The sequence below is a fragment of the Aspergillus glaucus genome, assembly GCF_001890805.1.
Source record: "Aspergillus glaucus CBS 516.65 unplaced genomic scaffold ASPGLscaffold_13, whole genome shotgun sequence".
NCBI classification, from domain to species: Eukaryota; Fungi; Ascomycota; class Eurotiomycetes; order Eurotiales; family Aspergillaceae; genus Aspergillus; species Aspergillus glaucus.
Genome location: NW_019170465.1, coordinates 176,349 through 191,040, shown reverse-complemented (window position 1 = coordinate 191,040; position 14,692 = coordinate 176,349). Strand labels below are relative to the sequence as shown.

Sequence of the window (14,692 nt, the reverse complement as noted above, 5' to 3'; positions counted from 1 at the left end):
AAATTATACCAACCATGGAGGTCTGCAATATGTTCGTTGAACTGAATCTTTCCGTGCTGACCTTGACCAGAACGCTTCGTTTGTACTTCGAGGCATTAAAGATGTGGTGACCGAGGATCGCCCCAAGCCGGAACTCAGGGATCCTTATGATGTGATGGTGCACGTAGCCCAGACGGGTATCTGTGGAAGTGATGTGAGTTGCCTGCTATCACTCATTATATTATAATTTATTTCACTAACATGCACAATTTATAGGTTTACTAGTACGTACTTTTCTACTCAAGGCTAGACTTAACGCTAACGCTTTGCCTAGCTGGCAACGCGGCCGTATCGGCGACTACGTCCTCACCGGCCCAATGGTCCTCGGCCACGAATTCTCCGGCGTCGTCGTTGAAACCGGCAACAAAGTCAAAGACCTCAAGGCCGGTGACCGTGTAGCCCTTGGGCCCGGTGTACCTTGCCGCCGCTGTGAATACTGCCGCAAGGGCTCATACCACCTCTGCGGTGACATGATCTTCGCCGCCACGCCCCCCTGAGACGGTACCCTGGCCAAGTACTACGTGAACGCTGCGGAATTCTGTTACAAGGTTCCTGACTCGATGACGCTCGAAGAAGCAGCCATGGTGGAGCCTGTTTCGGTGGCTGTGGCTATTTCTAAAACGGCGGATTTGCGCGCTCATCAGACGGTGCTCGTTTTTGGATGCGGGCCGATTGGTGTCCTCTGCCAGGCTATCGCAAAGGCATGGGGTGCGAAGAAGGTGGTTGGTGTTGATATTGTTGCTTCTAGGATTGAGGTGGCTAATTCGTATGGTGCGGATCATATGTTTATGCCCCCGAGGCCAGAGCCTGATGCGGACCCCATGGCGCATGCAGAGAAGGTGGGCGGCTATGTTGAAGGAGGAATGCGGTCTTGGTGATGGTGTAGATGTGGTTCTGGAATGTTCTGGTGCTGAGCCGTGTGTCCAGCTTGGTATCTATGCTGCCAAAAGAGGCGCCACGTTTGTGCAGGCTGGTATGGGGAAGGAAAACATTAACTTCCCGATCACTGCGGTTTGCATTCGGGGATTGGTAATCAAGGGCTCAATCCGGTACTTGACCGGCTGCTATCCGGCAGCCATCGACTTGATCTCGAGTGGTCGGATTAATGTGAAGCCATTGATCACGAACCGGTTCAAGTTCGAGGAGTCGGAGCAGGCCTTTGAGTTGGTGAAAGCGGGAAGACAGGACGTTTTCAAGGTGATGATTGCTGGAGTGCAGTAAGCGAATGATAGACGATAATGTATATAGAGCTATGAGACTGAAAATAAAATGCCTGATTATCAATCATGTACAGAGGCGCCATACTTCAGGCTTATCCAATGGGATGATGCAATCTTCACCCAAAATGGTTAGATTACCCGCCAAGACCCCGTTCCGCCGATTAAAGTGGGCCCATAGTATTGATTAGATAATATCTCCATCCTTCGAGGATGGCATATAAACCCCGCGACATCTCGCCATTTGTCTTCCCAAGCACTCAAGCGAAAACATCTCAAGCTCAATCACTCTTCTCATAACTTCTGCAACATGTCCGCTGCCAAATCCTTCCGCCAAACCATTGGCATCCCCCCCTCAACCGCCTCCGTCCAAGACTCCACCCTCATCATCATCGACGCCCAGAACGAGTACGCCACAGGCCTCCTGACAACCGCCAACGTCGACCAAACCCGCAAGTCCATCTCCAACCTCTTGAACAAGTACCGCTCCTCCGGCAATGACAGGAACATAGTCCACGTTGTCCACCAAGTCCCCGCTGGTGCACCCGTCTTCACCCCGGACACTGAACTCGCAAAGGAGTTCGAGGAGTTGACACCAAAGGCTGGTGAGAAGGTGGTTACCAAACAGTTTCCCAACTCATTTGCGCAGACGGACTTGGATGAGTACTTGAAGGGGTTGGGGGATGTGGGGAAGAAGATTGTGTTGGTGGGGTATATGGCGCACATTTGTGTTTCTACGACGGCTAGAGCGGGGGCTGAGCGTGGATATGATGTGGTTGTTGCGAGGGATGCGGTTGGGGATAGGGATATTCCCGGCGCTGGGGCTGCGGAGTTGGTGTCTGTTGTGTTGAGTGAGCTGGATGATGGTTTTGGGACGGTTATTTCTTCGGAGGAGATTCGCGCATAAAAATGATGCTCGTTTAAACAGCTAATAGCCATTGCTTTGTACATAACTTTTCGTTTTTACATACACGTTATCATAAACCGCGTTTACCGGTAGTTCTCGTAAAATTCCGCCTCCTTCATCCTCTCCTTCGCCTTCTGCACCGTCTTCTCATCGTAAATGTCCTCTGGTCTCTTCCCCTCGCGAAGAACCTCGCGTTCATGCCGGATGGCCTCTTCCTTAGTCAAGCAAACGAGGTCCTTCAGCGCAATAGGAATGAACTTTTGTCCTTCCTTTTCCCATGCAGGGTCGGGGCCGAACCCACGAGCCGGTTTCTCCCACAGTATCAGCTGCAGACGGTTAGGCAGACCGCTGACGATGCTTTTCCCGCGCCAGATGTCATCCACGAGGAATCCTACGTCATCTTTGGAGATTGGTAGACGAAGACCAACGAAGTCCTGACCGGCTTCTGTCCGGGCGAGCTTCTCATGCAAGCCCTGCATTCCTGCGAGAATGCCGTCGTACATTTTATCCCGTCCTTTGCCGCCGGCGTTGTAGTCGTTGGGATAGCCGGAGATGTCGCAGATGACGTGGTTCGCAATCGTATATCCGAATACTGCGGGCATGGTGCCGAGGACGGGGAGAATTCGAGTCCGGAAGTCGGGGAGAACGGATAACTCGCCCACGTCGCCCTTGTTGAATTCTTCCTCGGCAAGGGGAAGCAGACTTGCCTTCCCGGGGCCCGGCTTCTCAGTCGAGAAAACCACCGGGATGCCAGTATTAACTTTGAGAGCCTTCAGTCGTCGACGGGTGCTACGCGAGAGAGGGTCATCGGTGCTAAGAGAGATGTCGCCCACCACGACACGGGTAGGGTCAGACTTGCAGCCGGCGCCCATGGCGGAGATCACGGGAATCGAATTCGTATGGCAGTAGTGCAGGAGTTCCACTTTCGAGGTGATGTTGTCGATGCAATCAAGCACGTAAGTCGGTTTCTGCCCTTGCCACGGGCTCAGGAGATCATCTGCCGCGGAACCCCCAAAGAGCTCGTTCCGACAATCGAAATTGACCCATGGAGCGATTTGTTCCAGGCGTTTGCGAATGCAGTGCACCTTCGGCGTACCCACGTCTGCCAGCGTCGCGAGGGCGTGTCTGTTCAGCGAAGAGAGCGTAACTTGGTCGAAATCGATAAGCCGGATCTTGGATACGCCAGAGCGAGCGAGAGAGGCTGCCGCATGCGATCCGACACCGCCACATCCGACGACAATTATGAAAGATGATCGGAGCTGGGCAAGGCCTTCATCGGTGAGGAATACACGGTTCCGGGCGAGTTGTTCGAGGATTAGGTCTACATCCCGTTGTACTTGTTAGTCTTGGTTAAAATAGCAAGATCCATGAATGCTCACCGTCATCGTAATCTCCCTCCTGTGCTCTGCGCGCAAGAGCCGCACTGCGCTCGTCTTCTTTGCTCAATTGCGATGCAGCCGCGGAGCCATATTCTGTGAGCTTCATTTTGAATCAGTCTTCCGGACCTTGCATAACAATTCTAGGCACCCGATGGTTAATATGACGAACCTTCTCCGCATAGTGACTATCGTTTATATCCGGAATGGAAGCCTTAAGCTTGTGCACGGCTTTTTCTCGTCGGATTGCCTGGTATCCAAGTATGGCGCCTGCAACAGCAACTCCCGAAAGTACGGCGGTAGCAGCCAGCCGTGACTGGTGGGAATTTGCGTGTTGCTGGATCCACGACATCCTCGAAATCCTTGCGTGTATGCCCCTCCCCCGTTCGTTAATGTGTGTTTGACGTGCGTCTCGGCTTTCAACTTGCGGCGGAGATTTATTTCGTCAAATCGTTCAGTGTACCTACAGTAGTCGAATAGTCAATATCAGATTCAATTCTCGCAAGCTCAGGGTTCCCATATGACAGGATCTATACATACCATCCCCAGCAGCAAAACAAGAAAAACTTCCGATGTTTAGCGCAGGCAGCCAACTCATAAATTCTATCGTCATAGCTCGAATTCCGCAGTGGATCGGCAGTGAGGTCACGTGCACAGCGGCGCCCGTTTTGTCTCCGCTTTGTCGCGTGCCTTGCCTCCTTTTACGTCCCTGTCAACACCAGGTACGTTGAAGTCCCAGATCCCATGAACTTGCTCGCGGAGATGATAACTAACAAGGCTGGAGCAGGTCTGACAAAGACATTATTGTTACTCCCAATGATGATATCCCAGTACACCATAGAGCACTCTCATGACACCTTGGAATAAGCCAGATCGCTGGATTATTCCAGCGCGTGGACTTCATCCCTTGAGAGCATGTTAGTGCGCCTAGTGGAAGAAGACGCGCGCTTATGTGTGGGTGATTGAGACGAACAGAGATCTAAGGGACTGGTAACGATATCGACTCTTTTCGGTGTTGTTTTGCTCGCAATTCTTCAATCTATCCTGGATGACTACATTACTTATAATCCTGTCACTTCAGCGAGACTAACGTATAAAGGTACGTTCCTACATCTCCCTTTTATTCGTTATACCCCGGCCAGCCAAATGACGACAACTAAATAGCATACACTCGAGGCCAAATTGGACAATCCAATAATGCTCCGTCTGCAACCACATGGTAACGGCGTTGAGCAGGTCTGTGAAGAGTGAAAAGGTAGTTTTCAAACTGATGTGGCTGGCCGGTTGGTTCATCTTGAGTTTCAGCATTTCTGGATATGGATACGTATATGAGCCGTCGCTAATATGTCTTCCAGGGTCTATCGGTTATGCTGATTGGGATCTGATGGATTAATGTGTCCATGAGATGTCTAGAACGGTTTCCTTGCCCTTTCTTTTAGCTAGAATGCCCAGTGATGAGTGTTTAATCACATAAGCCAAAATTGTACGATATCCGGTGAAACACGCATTTGCCTGGAAGTCAATGAGAACCTGAGAGCTAATCTGAGGGCCACTGTTTTTACTTTTCTTGTTGGATGCATACATATGTTACTTTAGGTTATCTAGTTCAATTTGAGTATACTGATTTTCCAATATGCCATATCGATGCTATATAGGATGAAGTGTCACGAGAGAAACAAATAGACAAACACGCAAACAAGCATACACTAAATGATCATGTCCCTCCTCTCGTTTCTTTTCATTCCTACTTCTCAACAACTCTACACGGTCCCATCTACTCGCTATCCTTTTTGGCTTCGCCAAGCGTGACAGTGGGCTCCTTTTCCGTGATAGAACTCTTCGGAAATGTCGCTTGAAACGAGACTGGTGGTGACGACTTCTCCGGCATGCTCGACGAGACCAGCCAGGGCAAGCCGTCGTCTTTATCTGATTCCGACTCGTCCTCCGGTAGCTCCCTTGGCTCTGCGGCCCCTCGCAACGCGGTGACTCTGTTTAGGAACCATTGCATTTCGATGATTCTTATGTCTGGAAGTGGGCGGGTTATGGGATCGTGTGTTCGGAGTGTAATAACGTCCCCGGAGCGAATAGGTTCTCCCGTACGCACATTGTGCAATCCAAGATCATGCCCACTAGGATCGAAGTCTGATGGGAGCTGTGGCTGGGTAGTCAGGTCGACCTGGCCAGTTGACTCCGCTTGTTTGAGCCACCAGAAACGGACAAAGAGCTCCTTTGCCGTCCCAGTTTTTATCCAGAGGTAAAGGTTCAAGCGCAAATAAACCCTGTGTATACATCTCATGAGCCGAGGGGCTCATGCATATCAAATTTTGCGGTTTCTCTGCTCCGGCTTCGTCCCCATAAATCGCATTCCACCAAGCGTTCACCCGGTCTTCAGAACCAAACATCCACAGCGTGCGCCAGAGCATAACGACACCAGCTGTGTTCGGGCCCTTCATTAAGGGGGGATAGAGGTGAACAACCTTCGAGACAGCGGGGTTGGTTTTCGTCAAGAAGCAACCGTCGTCTCACTCGTGACACTGGTACAATTGTCAGTATTAGCTTGTTTGCTAATAGCAAAAATTTTGAAAATACCCCTTTATCTGCCAGAACGCTCCCGGCTTTTGCCCTCTTATTTCCCCCCGAATCGATGTCCTCAGCGGGACGTTTCCTGGCCAAACTGCCAAGCGATGCAGGTACTTCACGAAGGGGCACGATCACATTGTAACTGGTAAGATCATAGGACTGAGAGAAGATCGGGCGTAAGCCGCGCTCATCCTTATAGCCTTGCGAAAGAGTTGATGCAGCCCATGGCGTTTTTGAATACGGATCTCCGGCCTGAGTCCCTGCAACGCGCTATTAGCATCATCCCTTACCCTCTTTCGAAGACAACTTACATTTTGCGGCGATGTCCCGGGCCTCTACCTGTCCAAGCCTTGCGAGAAAGTCCTCGATTTTGACAGGTAAATAACTCAGCATCCCTTGTAATTGCTGTATATCTGCCAGCTATAGGCATGCCCATGATGTGTGGAATGTGGTTTTCCTGGATGTTGGGGGTAGGGCTGCGATACTCTCAGAGAGCCATTTTATCCGTTGAGCTCTATCGGGTTGCGCGAAGGGTACGTCTGGCCTATTTCGGCTGACATGATGCGCGAAATGGGTGAATCAATGGGAATCAAAATAATATTAGCTTGAAGGCCGGAAAGTGAAGAAAAGAAAAGGCAGCTATCTGATATCGTCGATGAAGTGAATATGACTACAAGACTGGAGATTCGGTGAATTTACTGGACGGTTGCCTCCAGTCTACCACTAAATAAAAACATAATAAAAACGCCTATACATGCATCATCATTATGAACACGCTATACAAGAATGATACAGAAACACAACTTTTATATCATCACAGGAACCTTTGCACCGTACCACCGACATTCTTCAAATCAAGCAGGAATGTATCGTGCCCGAAGTGCGATACATCCTCTCCAAGTTCAACGTGCTCGACGTTCTTGTTGCCAACAGCCTGGAGCGTCGCAGCGATTTCGCGCTGCTGCCAAGCGGGGAAGAGGATATCACTGGCAGCGCCCATGACTAGCACCTTGTGATTCTTGAGAGGTGCCAGTCCACGGACAAGATCCTCCGGCGGTGCCTCTGGGCTCTTGTCTCCGCTGCCGAAGACAGATTCGTTGATCGGCGGGATGGATGCGGTGACAGAGGGTTGTTCTTCGTAGGGCTGTTCCGGCAGAGTCAGGCTGCAAGCGGGGTCGCTTTGTTCGAGTTGTTTGTCGCCTTGGGTGATCTTACGTTCGTACTCGGCCCGGCGCTTCCGGGTCTCGACTTGTTGTTCGTAGCCCAGGTCGAACAGGTCCATTGCTTTCGACACGTAGAGGAGACTGTTGGCGTCGTACTCGAGACAGAACTTCTCGCCTGCGTGGTCGAGGTAGGTCTCGATGAGGAAGTCCGCGCAGAGGGCGGGCTGCTTGCTGGGGTCGGCGCGCTTGCGGCCAAAGCGCTTCTCCCACTCCGGTCCGCTGCGGTAAGTGACCGTTGCGATTTCACGGGCAAGCTTCATTCCGAAATGCGGCGGGATGGAGTCGTAGTAGAAGCCACGCTCCCAGCGGGGATCCATCATGAGGACCTGGCGTTGGGTGTGTCTCATGGCAACACTGTATGGGTGGCTACGTGCACACCCACTGATACTCACAATCTTGTTGATTCTCTCGGGGAACAGAACACCGGCAGCCAAACTCTGCATACCACCCATACTCGATCCCACAGACGCGTACAGCTTTTGGATATCAAGCGCATCCAGCAGGCGGAACTGAGCCCGCACCATGTCTTCGACGGTCAAGATGGGGAACCGAGTAGCATATCGCTTTCCATCAGACGGGTCAATCGACGAAGGTCCTGTGCTCCCGTAGCAACCTCCGAGAACATTGGCGCAGATAATAAAGTATTTGTTCGTATCCAACGGCCCGCCAGGTCCGATGAACTTCTCCCACCACCCGGGCTTAGGGTTAGACTCGGTGCTGTGGGCGTGACTCGATGCGGAGAGTCCGGTGTGCAAGAGGATAGCGTTACTCTTGTCCTCGTTCAATTGACCCCAGGTCTCGTACGCGACATCGAACTCCGGCAGGACACCACCCCAATCCAGCAACAACGGTGCCTCGCAATGGAATCGTTCATGGTGGCCCGTGGTGTACGACGGTTCCGGACCCGACTCGAGAGATCGCGCGGTAAGCCGTGCGGTTTTTTCTTCCTGGGCATCGAGACAAGGGAAGGAAAGAGCAGGATTGGACGCATCTTTCAATGCTTGTTTCTCCGCTGCGGCTGTCGACTGGGAATTCCGTGGCGGGACGCTGTGTAGTCTTCTCAGGTGGGATGATTGCGATAAGTAGAATCGGTTTCTTCCGGCGAATGCGGTCGGAGTCTCACAATGCTTCAGCAGTCTTCGGGATGCTGAGCGCGCTGCATTCTGAAAGGAAGCCATGATGGCAGACAGGCACAGAGAAAGGAAGGAGACGTTCTGTCTATAGTCATCGAAATCTAGACGGCGATTAAGTTGAAAAGATCGTTCTGTATATGGAAGGCGGTGATGGATTGGATGCCGCGTTGTGGTATGGCGTCATCCATGCGCATTCTTATTGGCTGACTTCTATATCTGGATTCTAGATGCCTTCACGGAACAAGGTATCTTCGCTTCTAATCATACATATTCATGCACCATAACACCATTGTCATAAAGAAGTCAAGGTAACATTCAATGCAGTCGAGTTGATGTGGATTCCTGCCACATACATGCATCGCTCATGGTCGCAATTCGCATGGAAAACCATCTTGGTCCCATCTTGGGATACAGTGGCACCTCCAGGGCCATCGAGATCGAAATCGCCTGTCCTGAGAAACTCTCTTCTAGCCCTGCTATAAGGGCCGCGGAGAGATGGCGATGTGGCATACTTGACATCGTACTCGGGCGATATGAAGCAATGGGAAGAATAGAATAGGTAGTAGATGCCCTCCGCCGTCCGGATGAGATTGGGGGACTCGACCAGCTCGCCATCCTCGTCGCCGTCATGCTCGAAAATCTGCACCGGATCTCCAATAGGAGTAGTACCGTTGTTTTCGAGTTCTTGCAGCATGATTGGGACAGACTTGAAGGGTGGTTTGCTGTTGTTGCACCTTCCGCCATTTCCGATGCTATTTCCGTCGACTTTGTAGACGATATAAAGCTTTCCATCGACATCTTTAAACGGGGAGGGATCAATGGCACCACCTTGGTCTAGGGGACAGACCAGGGGGGTAGTCTGAGGCACATAGGGACCCAGGGGGCTTGTGTTGTTCGTGACAGCAACGCCAACGCAGTGATGTCGCTTCCAGTCCTTTAATTCTCCGGAATAGTAGAGCACGAATCTTCCATCGTCCTAGACAAAAATGTCATTCTTGTACGAGCATCACAAGAAACCCGCTTTTACTCACCCGCTGCATGGCATCCGGCGCCCAGTGGTTAACATCGGTTTCCCAATCGCCATCTGCTAGTAGCACCTGGCGACTCTCCAATTTTGTCCAATTGATAAAGTCCGACGATATTGCGACTGGCACTCTCGGTACCTCCGTATCGTTGTTCGCCTCATTAGTTCCGAACGCATACCAGGTACCGTTAACCTGAAGTAGACCAGGATCCGGAAAGTTTTCCAAAACACGTTTGGGACGATTGGCTCCATCGTAATAATTGGAATCAACGCGAGCAATGCGGTAGCTGTTCCGGGGTCGCAGCTCAATGGGCAACGTGACGACCAAGACAATGGTAAAGACGGCCATCACCACGATCAGGGTCACAATTGCAATTCGTTTCCCGGTCCATGTCGATGGCCCATTTGATCCCTTTTCCGGCATTGGATGATGGGATTCAGACCCCGGGTCCATGCTCTGCGTGTTGTCCGTGGGGGGTTTGTCCTGTGTCTGGAAGAGACGGGATAGCGCTGTTGCCGGCATCATAGGTCATATTTATTTAGCCCCGGTCATCGTTAACAATTGCGTAGTCTTTCTTTGAATTTGCGGTACAGTCGTCTATGTCACAGCGCGGTCATTATAGTACCTGGTACAGAGTATGCCGGAGATGCGAAGAGGTGAAGTCGGAAACCATCACGACAGACCAGGAACCGATGGCAATATTGAGATCGTCGTTGAAATAAGATCAGACATTCTGTATTGCCAGAGTACCTATATAGTAATTTCTGTGCTCATGCTCAATTTAGATTTTTCTGTTGAAGAAACAGCCCTGTCGCCAAGCTCTCCGCTTTTTATGCAGTTGCAGGATGCGGTATAAAGGCTTTGTTATAGAACCTTGTATAGAGCACATCGGATGGAACAATTGCACTTTATAACTCGGAACCAGGCTTAATTCTAATAGGGGATGTAAAATAATATCGTCTTCATTTGCCGTTATAATCTGCAATGCATCCGTGCACCGTTGTCGCAGAAATGTTAAGCAATCTGACGTTGGCGGCCGCGTGGTCTTTTCTTCTCTTCGCTTCTTCAGTCCCATTCCAGGCACTACATATTATCACCTACTACTAATATCATTGCTGTAATTCCTCTCAATATGCCTGGTCGCATCAGATTGCGCAGGATATAGTTACTACTGCAGAGTTACATACTGCTCCATCGACCCGTGGATCATCGGCGGAGCATCCGGAATACCTCGTGGTAGTTTCGTCAGGCACTTCTTCGGAGTCTTGTCTTCATTTTTATAGCACTAAAACAGACTATCCTTATTCTCACCGGCACTGATTGACGCGATTCGATCCCAGTCGCCGGGACTCCCTTGTCTGTGGCCGGCACAATGCCCACTTTTCGGAAGTCGTTGATCGCCGCGATCTTCCTTGTCGCCTGTATCCTAGTCCTCCGATCCTCCCACTCCTCCTCGTCCTTTTCTTCCTCCTCGATAACCGATATCCCTCCAATAACCCCCGATGAAATCGTGAACGAGGAATCCTTGCCAAAGAAAGGCACCGTCCAACAACTCCCCCTCCAACCCGCGCCGACAGCACCCCTCCGCGACCGACTCCGCTACCACTTCCCCTACGACATCTCGAACAGATTCCCCGCCTACATCTGGCAAACTTGGAAATATGATCCGTCTTCGTTCTGGTTCATTGACGACCTGCGCGCCCCCGAAGCCAGCTGGACAGAGTTGCACCCCGGTTTCGTCCACCAGGTCATCACCGACGATACCCAGCGCCACCTGATCAAATACTATTTCGCGTCGGTGCCGGAAGTGGTGGAGGCATATGAGGCGCTGCCGCTTGCTGTGCTCAAGGCGGATCTCTTCCGGTATTTAGTACTGCTCGCGCGTGGGGGTATCTACAGTGACATCGACACCACCGCCCTACAACCTGCATCTGAATGGCTCCCTCAGGAACTGGACCAGTCGACTGTCGGCTTGGTCGTGGGCATCGAAGCGGATCCAGACCGTGAGGACTGGCATGAATGGTACTCGCGACGCATCCAATTCTGTCAGTGGACTATCCAGGCCAAGCCCGGTCACCCCGTCCTCCGCGACATCGTCGCCTATATCACCGAGGAAGCGCTGCGGATGAAGGAATTAGGCGTGCTCAAGTCGAAGAAAATGGACAAGACTGTTGTCGAATTCACAGGCCCTGCTGCATGGACGGACGCCGTCTTCAGATACCTTAATAACCCAGAATACTTCAAGATCGACCCCGAGACCTCGCGCAATGTCACCTACGAGGACTTTACTGGGCAGGAAGATCGCCGCAAGGTTGGAGATGTTGTCGTCTTGCCGATCACGAGTTTTAGTCCTGGTGTTGGGCAGATGGGAGCTATGGATATTGATGACCCGATGGCGTTTGTGCAGCATGATTTCGATGGTATGGTTCCTTACCTTGTTGAGTCAATCGAGGAGTACTGACATTAAACCAGGGACTTGGAAAACAGACCCTTTGCTATGATCGTTACATCTCACGCCCATCGAATAGAATCAAAGATACCCTTTTCTACATTTACGGTGGGGTGGCGTTGCTCGACACGTTCATTCTAACCCTCGCTTTGAAGCCAGCCGTCTATAGACGGTGGTAATCTGCAGTTCACATAGAGCTTTCATGAACCTACGCACCTCGATATGTGAAATCAGATCACCCTACCTCGCTCGAGAATCATCATCTTAAAAGTGAGGACTACGAAAAACGAGTCTACGCTTTTGAGTCTCGCCAAGGATATCAACATCCTGCATGCATGTCACATTTCTGTATGCAAGGAAGGAGTGAAGGATGAGGAGGAGGGAAAGAAGGAGGGAGAGAAGAAAGGAGTTGGGGGATTCTTGGTTTTGGTCTGTTTTGTTCGTTGGCATGGTTAGTGTTTGAATTGGATTACTTGTGTATGTACATAGCACTGTGGGAGAGCTTGGAATATAGACCATGAGTACGGTGCGAGCGAGGCCGCAAAGCCATGACTTAAACCTCTTTCGATATATCCATTTCCTAGATATGTACACCTGAAACGATTCGTAGCCACTCGCTTTTTGAAACACAAGACACAGTTTTCGGATAACCAAAAGCAGAATAAATGACAATTATGACGATGCAGAAAGAAAGGCAAAGCCAAACACCTGATAGACTTGACTATATATTGACACAGAGTAAAGAAAGAAGAATAGTAAATGGCAGACTTATGTAGCATAACCAATAGACATCATTATAGACATTCGTATAATCACTTGCTCGTAACTCCCATGTCCAAAATATACCCAAAAGAAGGAAAAAAAGAAGCAGAAGAAGCAGGAGAAGAATAAAAGGAATTGAAGCAGTGTGGCTCCCAGGAGACGAGGCATGGGGAACTTATATTAACAATCCAACATGCGTTCATGCCACGGGCGATATATAAAATGAAAGATTGTAAAAGCGAGACACTAGGCTCCGCTAACTCCGGTTGAAGAGGCATGTGTAGTCGATAAATTTTTAGAAATCGGCGAACAATGGCTCGTATTTTGATTTCAAATCATCGGTGTATGGAGTCAGGTTGTTCACTGGAGGATCTGGATATTCCTCAAAGTTGCCCGTATCCGCAGGATGGTCGACTCTTGGGATGATAGGCCCCTTGATACGGCGATGATAGAGGTCATCCCATTTGATACCTTCGAAAAACGGATGAGATCTTACTCTTGCAGAGCCACCCGATATGTATCCCAGTCGTTCTGTCGGATTGGTTTTGCAAAGCAAGGAGACGATGTTCTGAGCTGCAGGGGACATAACGTTTTGCGGGAATCGTAAACGACCTTGGACAATCTGCTCGTATATCCGCATTGGGTTCTGATCCCAGAAAGGTGGTTGCCCAACCAAAAACTCGTAGATAAGGATCCCTAAAGCCCACCAATCCACTGCAAGTCCGTGGCCACTGTTGTGGATGACTTCTGGCGCGAGATACTCCGGTGTGCCACACAATGTATATGTCTCGCGGTCACCCAGCTCCTTCGCGAAACCAAAATCGACGAGTTTGATATGGCCGTCAGCGTCAAGGAGGATATTCTCTGGCTTTAGGTCCCGATAGGCAATCCCTTCCATATCGTGCAGGAATTCTATTGTCATGGTGATTTCGGCAGCGTAGAACTTTGATGTAGGTTCGTTGAATCGTCGCGCTCGTCGTAGATAACTAAATATCTCACCTCCAGGACAATAGTCCAGCTGAGGAAGCTGTTAGACCCATGCGCTTCCCCTCTGGATCGCAGAACACCATACCAGCATATATAGACTTTCCGTGTCAGAAAATGATGCTATTAAGGTCGTCACAAAAGGATGACCGGAGACAGCTGCAAGTGTTTTCCGTTCATTGCGGACGTGTTCGACCTGCTTCAGTTTGATCACTGCGCACATAGACAACGTCACGCGTTAGCCCCATAGAAGCACAACAGGCAAGGTCCACCCTCACCATCTGCCTTGCGGAGTATCTTCAATGCATATACCCTATCCTTTCTCTCATCCGCTTTCAATCTGGCAAGCCATACTCGAGCAAAAGTCCCTGCACGGAGAAAGATAACAGATCAGACACCGGACAAACGACCGCAGCCCGAACCGAGACTTACCCGTCCCCAGTGTTCGCAAAAGCGCGAAATCGGCTACTTTTAGATTCTTCGCAGATACACCCAGATGCTTTTGGTCCGGGCGATCCGCGACAGTAAAGGGGTTCATATGTCGTTGATGCGACGGATGGGCGGAGGCCACCATTTGTTTTTCCCTCTCGTGGGCATCTTGGGCGCCTCCCGACTCCGGCTTCTTGGGAGGGACCGATTTTCCTTGCACCTTTTTATGTGTCGAGGATTCGACGGTTTCCGCAGCCATTGGAATGGCAAGAAGAGATCATGTCTCGGAGGACAAGCGGGGAAGAGGTGTGGGGGGGAGCGGTGGATAGGAGGAAGACACGACGGGACGAGCAATTGGAGTCAGGAACCGTGAGTTACAATTGAGACCGAAATAAGGGTTGATAAAATTTGAGGCGAGGATTTCGATAGCAGAGATACTCGACAGGGGGCTCAGGAGCTTCGTGGGAGAAATGAGGTCCTGCTCCGCCATCAGAGCTGGCCGGCGATAATACAGGGGAATGATGACATTACCACCCCCAGTGGGGCAGAAGCAGCAGCTGTCCTCGGT

General features: G+C 50.7%; 8 protein-coding genes across 8 annotated transcripts; 3 read left to right on the top strand and 5 right to left on the bottom strand.

The window, feature by feature from the left end:
- Positions 1-154: 154 nt before the first annotated feature.
- ASPGLDRAFT_67304 (NAD(P)-dependent alcohol dehydrogenase) lies at positions 155-1,260 on the top strand (the record flags this gene model as incomplete). The annotated part of the gene is made up of 4 exons (XM_022549117.1): positions 155-193; positions 285-504; positions 538-823; positions 879-1,260. 4 exons carry the CDS (start codon positions 155-157, stop codon positions 1,258-1,260), a joined length of 927 nt encoding a protein of 308 aa, XP_022399707.1.
- A 306-nt stretch (positions 1,261-1,566) lies between these two features.
- Positions 1,567-2,163, top strand: ASPGLDRAFT_67303 (putative isochorismatase family hydrolase; the record flags this gene model as incomplete). Its single annotated transcript, XM_022549116.1, has 1 exon — positions 1,567-2,163. The coding sequence occupies one exon, from the start codon at positions 1,567-1,569 to the stop codon at positions 2,161-2,163; it is 597 nt and encodes a 198-aa protein (XP_022399706.1).
- An 83-nt stretch (positions 2,164-2,246) lies between these two features.
- Positions 2,247-3,891, bottom strand: ASPGLDRAFT_36478 (tRNA threonylcarbamoyladenosine dehydratase; the record flags this gene model as incomplete). Its single annotated transcript, XM_022544690.1, has 3 exons — positions 2,247-3,484; positions 3,543-3,642; positions 3,712-3,891. 3 exons carry the CDS (start codon positions 3,889-3,891, stop codon positions 2,247-2,249), a joined length of 1,518 nt encoding a protein of 505 aa, XP_022399705.1.
- Positions 3,892-5,197: 1,306 nt separating this feature from the next.
- Positions 5,198-6,120, bottom strand: ASPGLDRAFT_440757 (uncharacterized protein). The gene has a single exon (XM_022545944.1). It carries the CDS (start codon positions 5,833-5,835, stop codon positions 5,314-5,316), a length of 522 nt encoding a protein of 173 aa, XP_022399704.1. The 5' UTR covers positions 5,836-6,120; the 3' UTR covers positions 5,198-5,313.
- Positions 6,121-6,678: 558 nt separating this feature from the next.
- On the bottom strand, positions 6,679-8,559 carry ASPGLDRAFT_48340 (homoserine O-acetyltransferase family protein). Its single transcript, XM_022546882.1, has one exon. It carries the CDS (start codon positions 8,518-8,520, stop codon positions 6,934-6,936), a length of 1,587 nt encoding a protein of 528 aa, XP_022399703.1. The 5' UTR covers positions 8,521-8,559; the 3' UTR covers positions 6,679-6,933.
- Positions 8,560-8,599: 40 nt separating this feature from the next.
- ASPGLDRAFT_151549 (glycoside hydrolase family 43 protein) lies at positions 8,600-10,194 on the bottom strand. The gene is made up of 2 exons (XM_022542261.1): positions 9,507-10,194; positions 8,600-9,451 (listed from the first exon to the last, which is right to left on the bottom strand). The coding sequence occupies exons 1-2, from the start codon at positions 10,023-10,025 to the stop codon at positions 8,768-8,770; spliced, it is 1,203 nt and encodes a 400-aa protein (XP_022399702.1). The 5' UTR covers positions 10,026-10,194; the 3' UTR covers positions 8,600-8,767.
- A 678-nt stretch (positions 10,195-10,872) lies between these two features.
- ASPGLDRAFT_67299 (glycosyltransferase family 32 protein) lies at positions 10,873-12,001 on the top strand (the record flags this gene model as incomplete). Its single annotated transcript, XM_022549115.1, has 2 exons — positions 10,873-11,920; positions 11,973-12,001. 2 exons carry the CDS (start codon positions 10,873-10,875, stop codon positions 11,999-12,001), a joined length of 1,077 nt encoding a protein of 358 aa, XP_022399701.1.
- A 1,005-nt stretch (positions 12,002-13,006) lies between these two features.
- Positions 13,007-14,383, bottom strand: ASPGLDRAFT_128651 (cAMP-dependent protein kinase; the record flags this gene model as incomplete). The annotated part of the gene is made up of 4 exons (XM_022540821.1): positions 13,007-13,729; positions 13,784-13,908; positions 13,974-14,063; positions 14,128-14,383. The coding sequence occupies 4 exons, from the start codon at positions 14,381-14,383 to the stop codon at positions 13,007-13,009; spliced, it is 1,194 nt and encodes a 397-aa protein (XP_022399700.1).
- Positions 14,384-14,692: the final 309 nt, after the last annotated feature.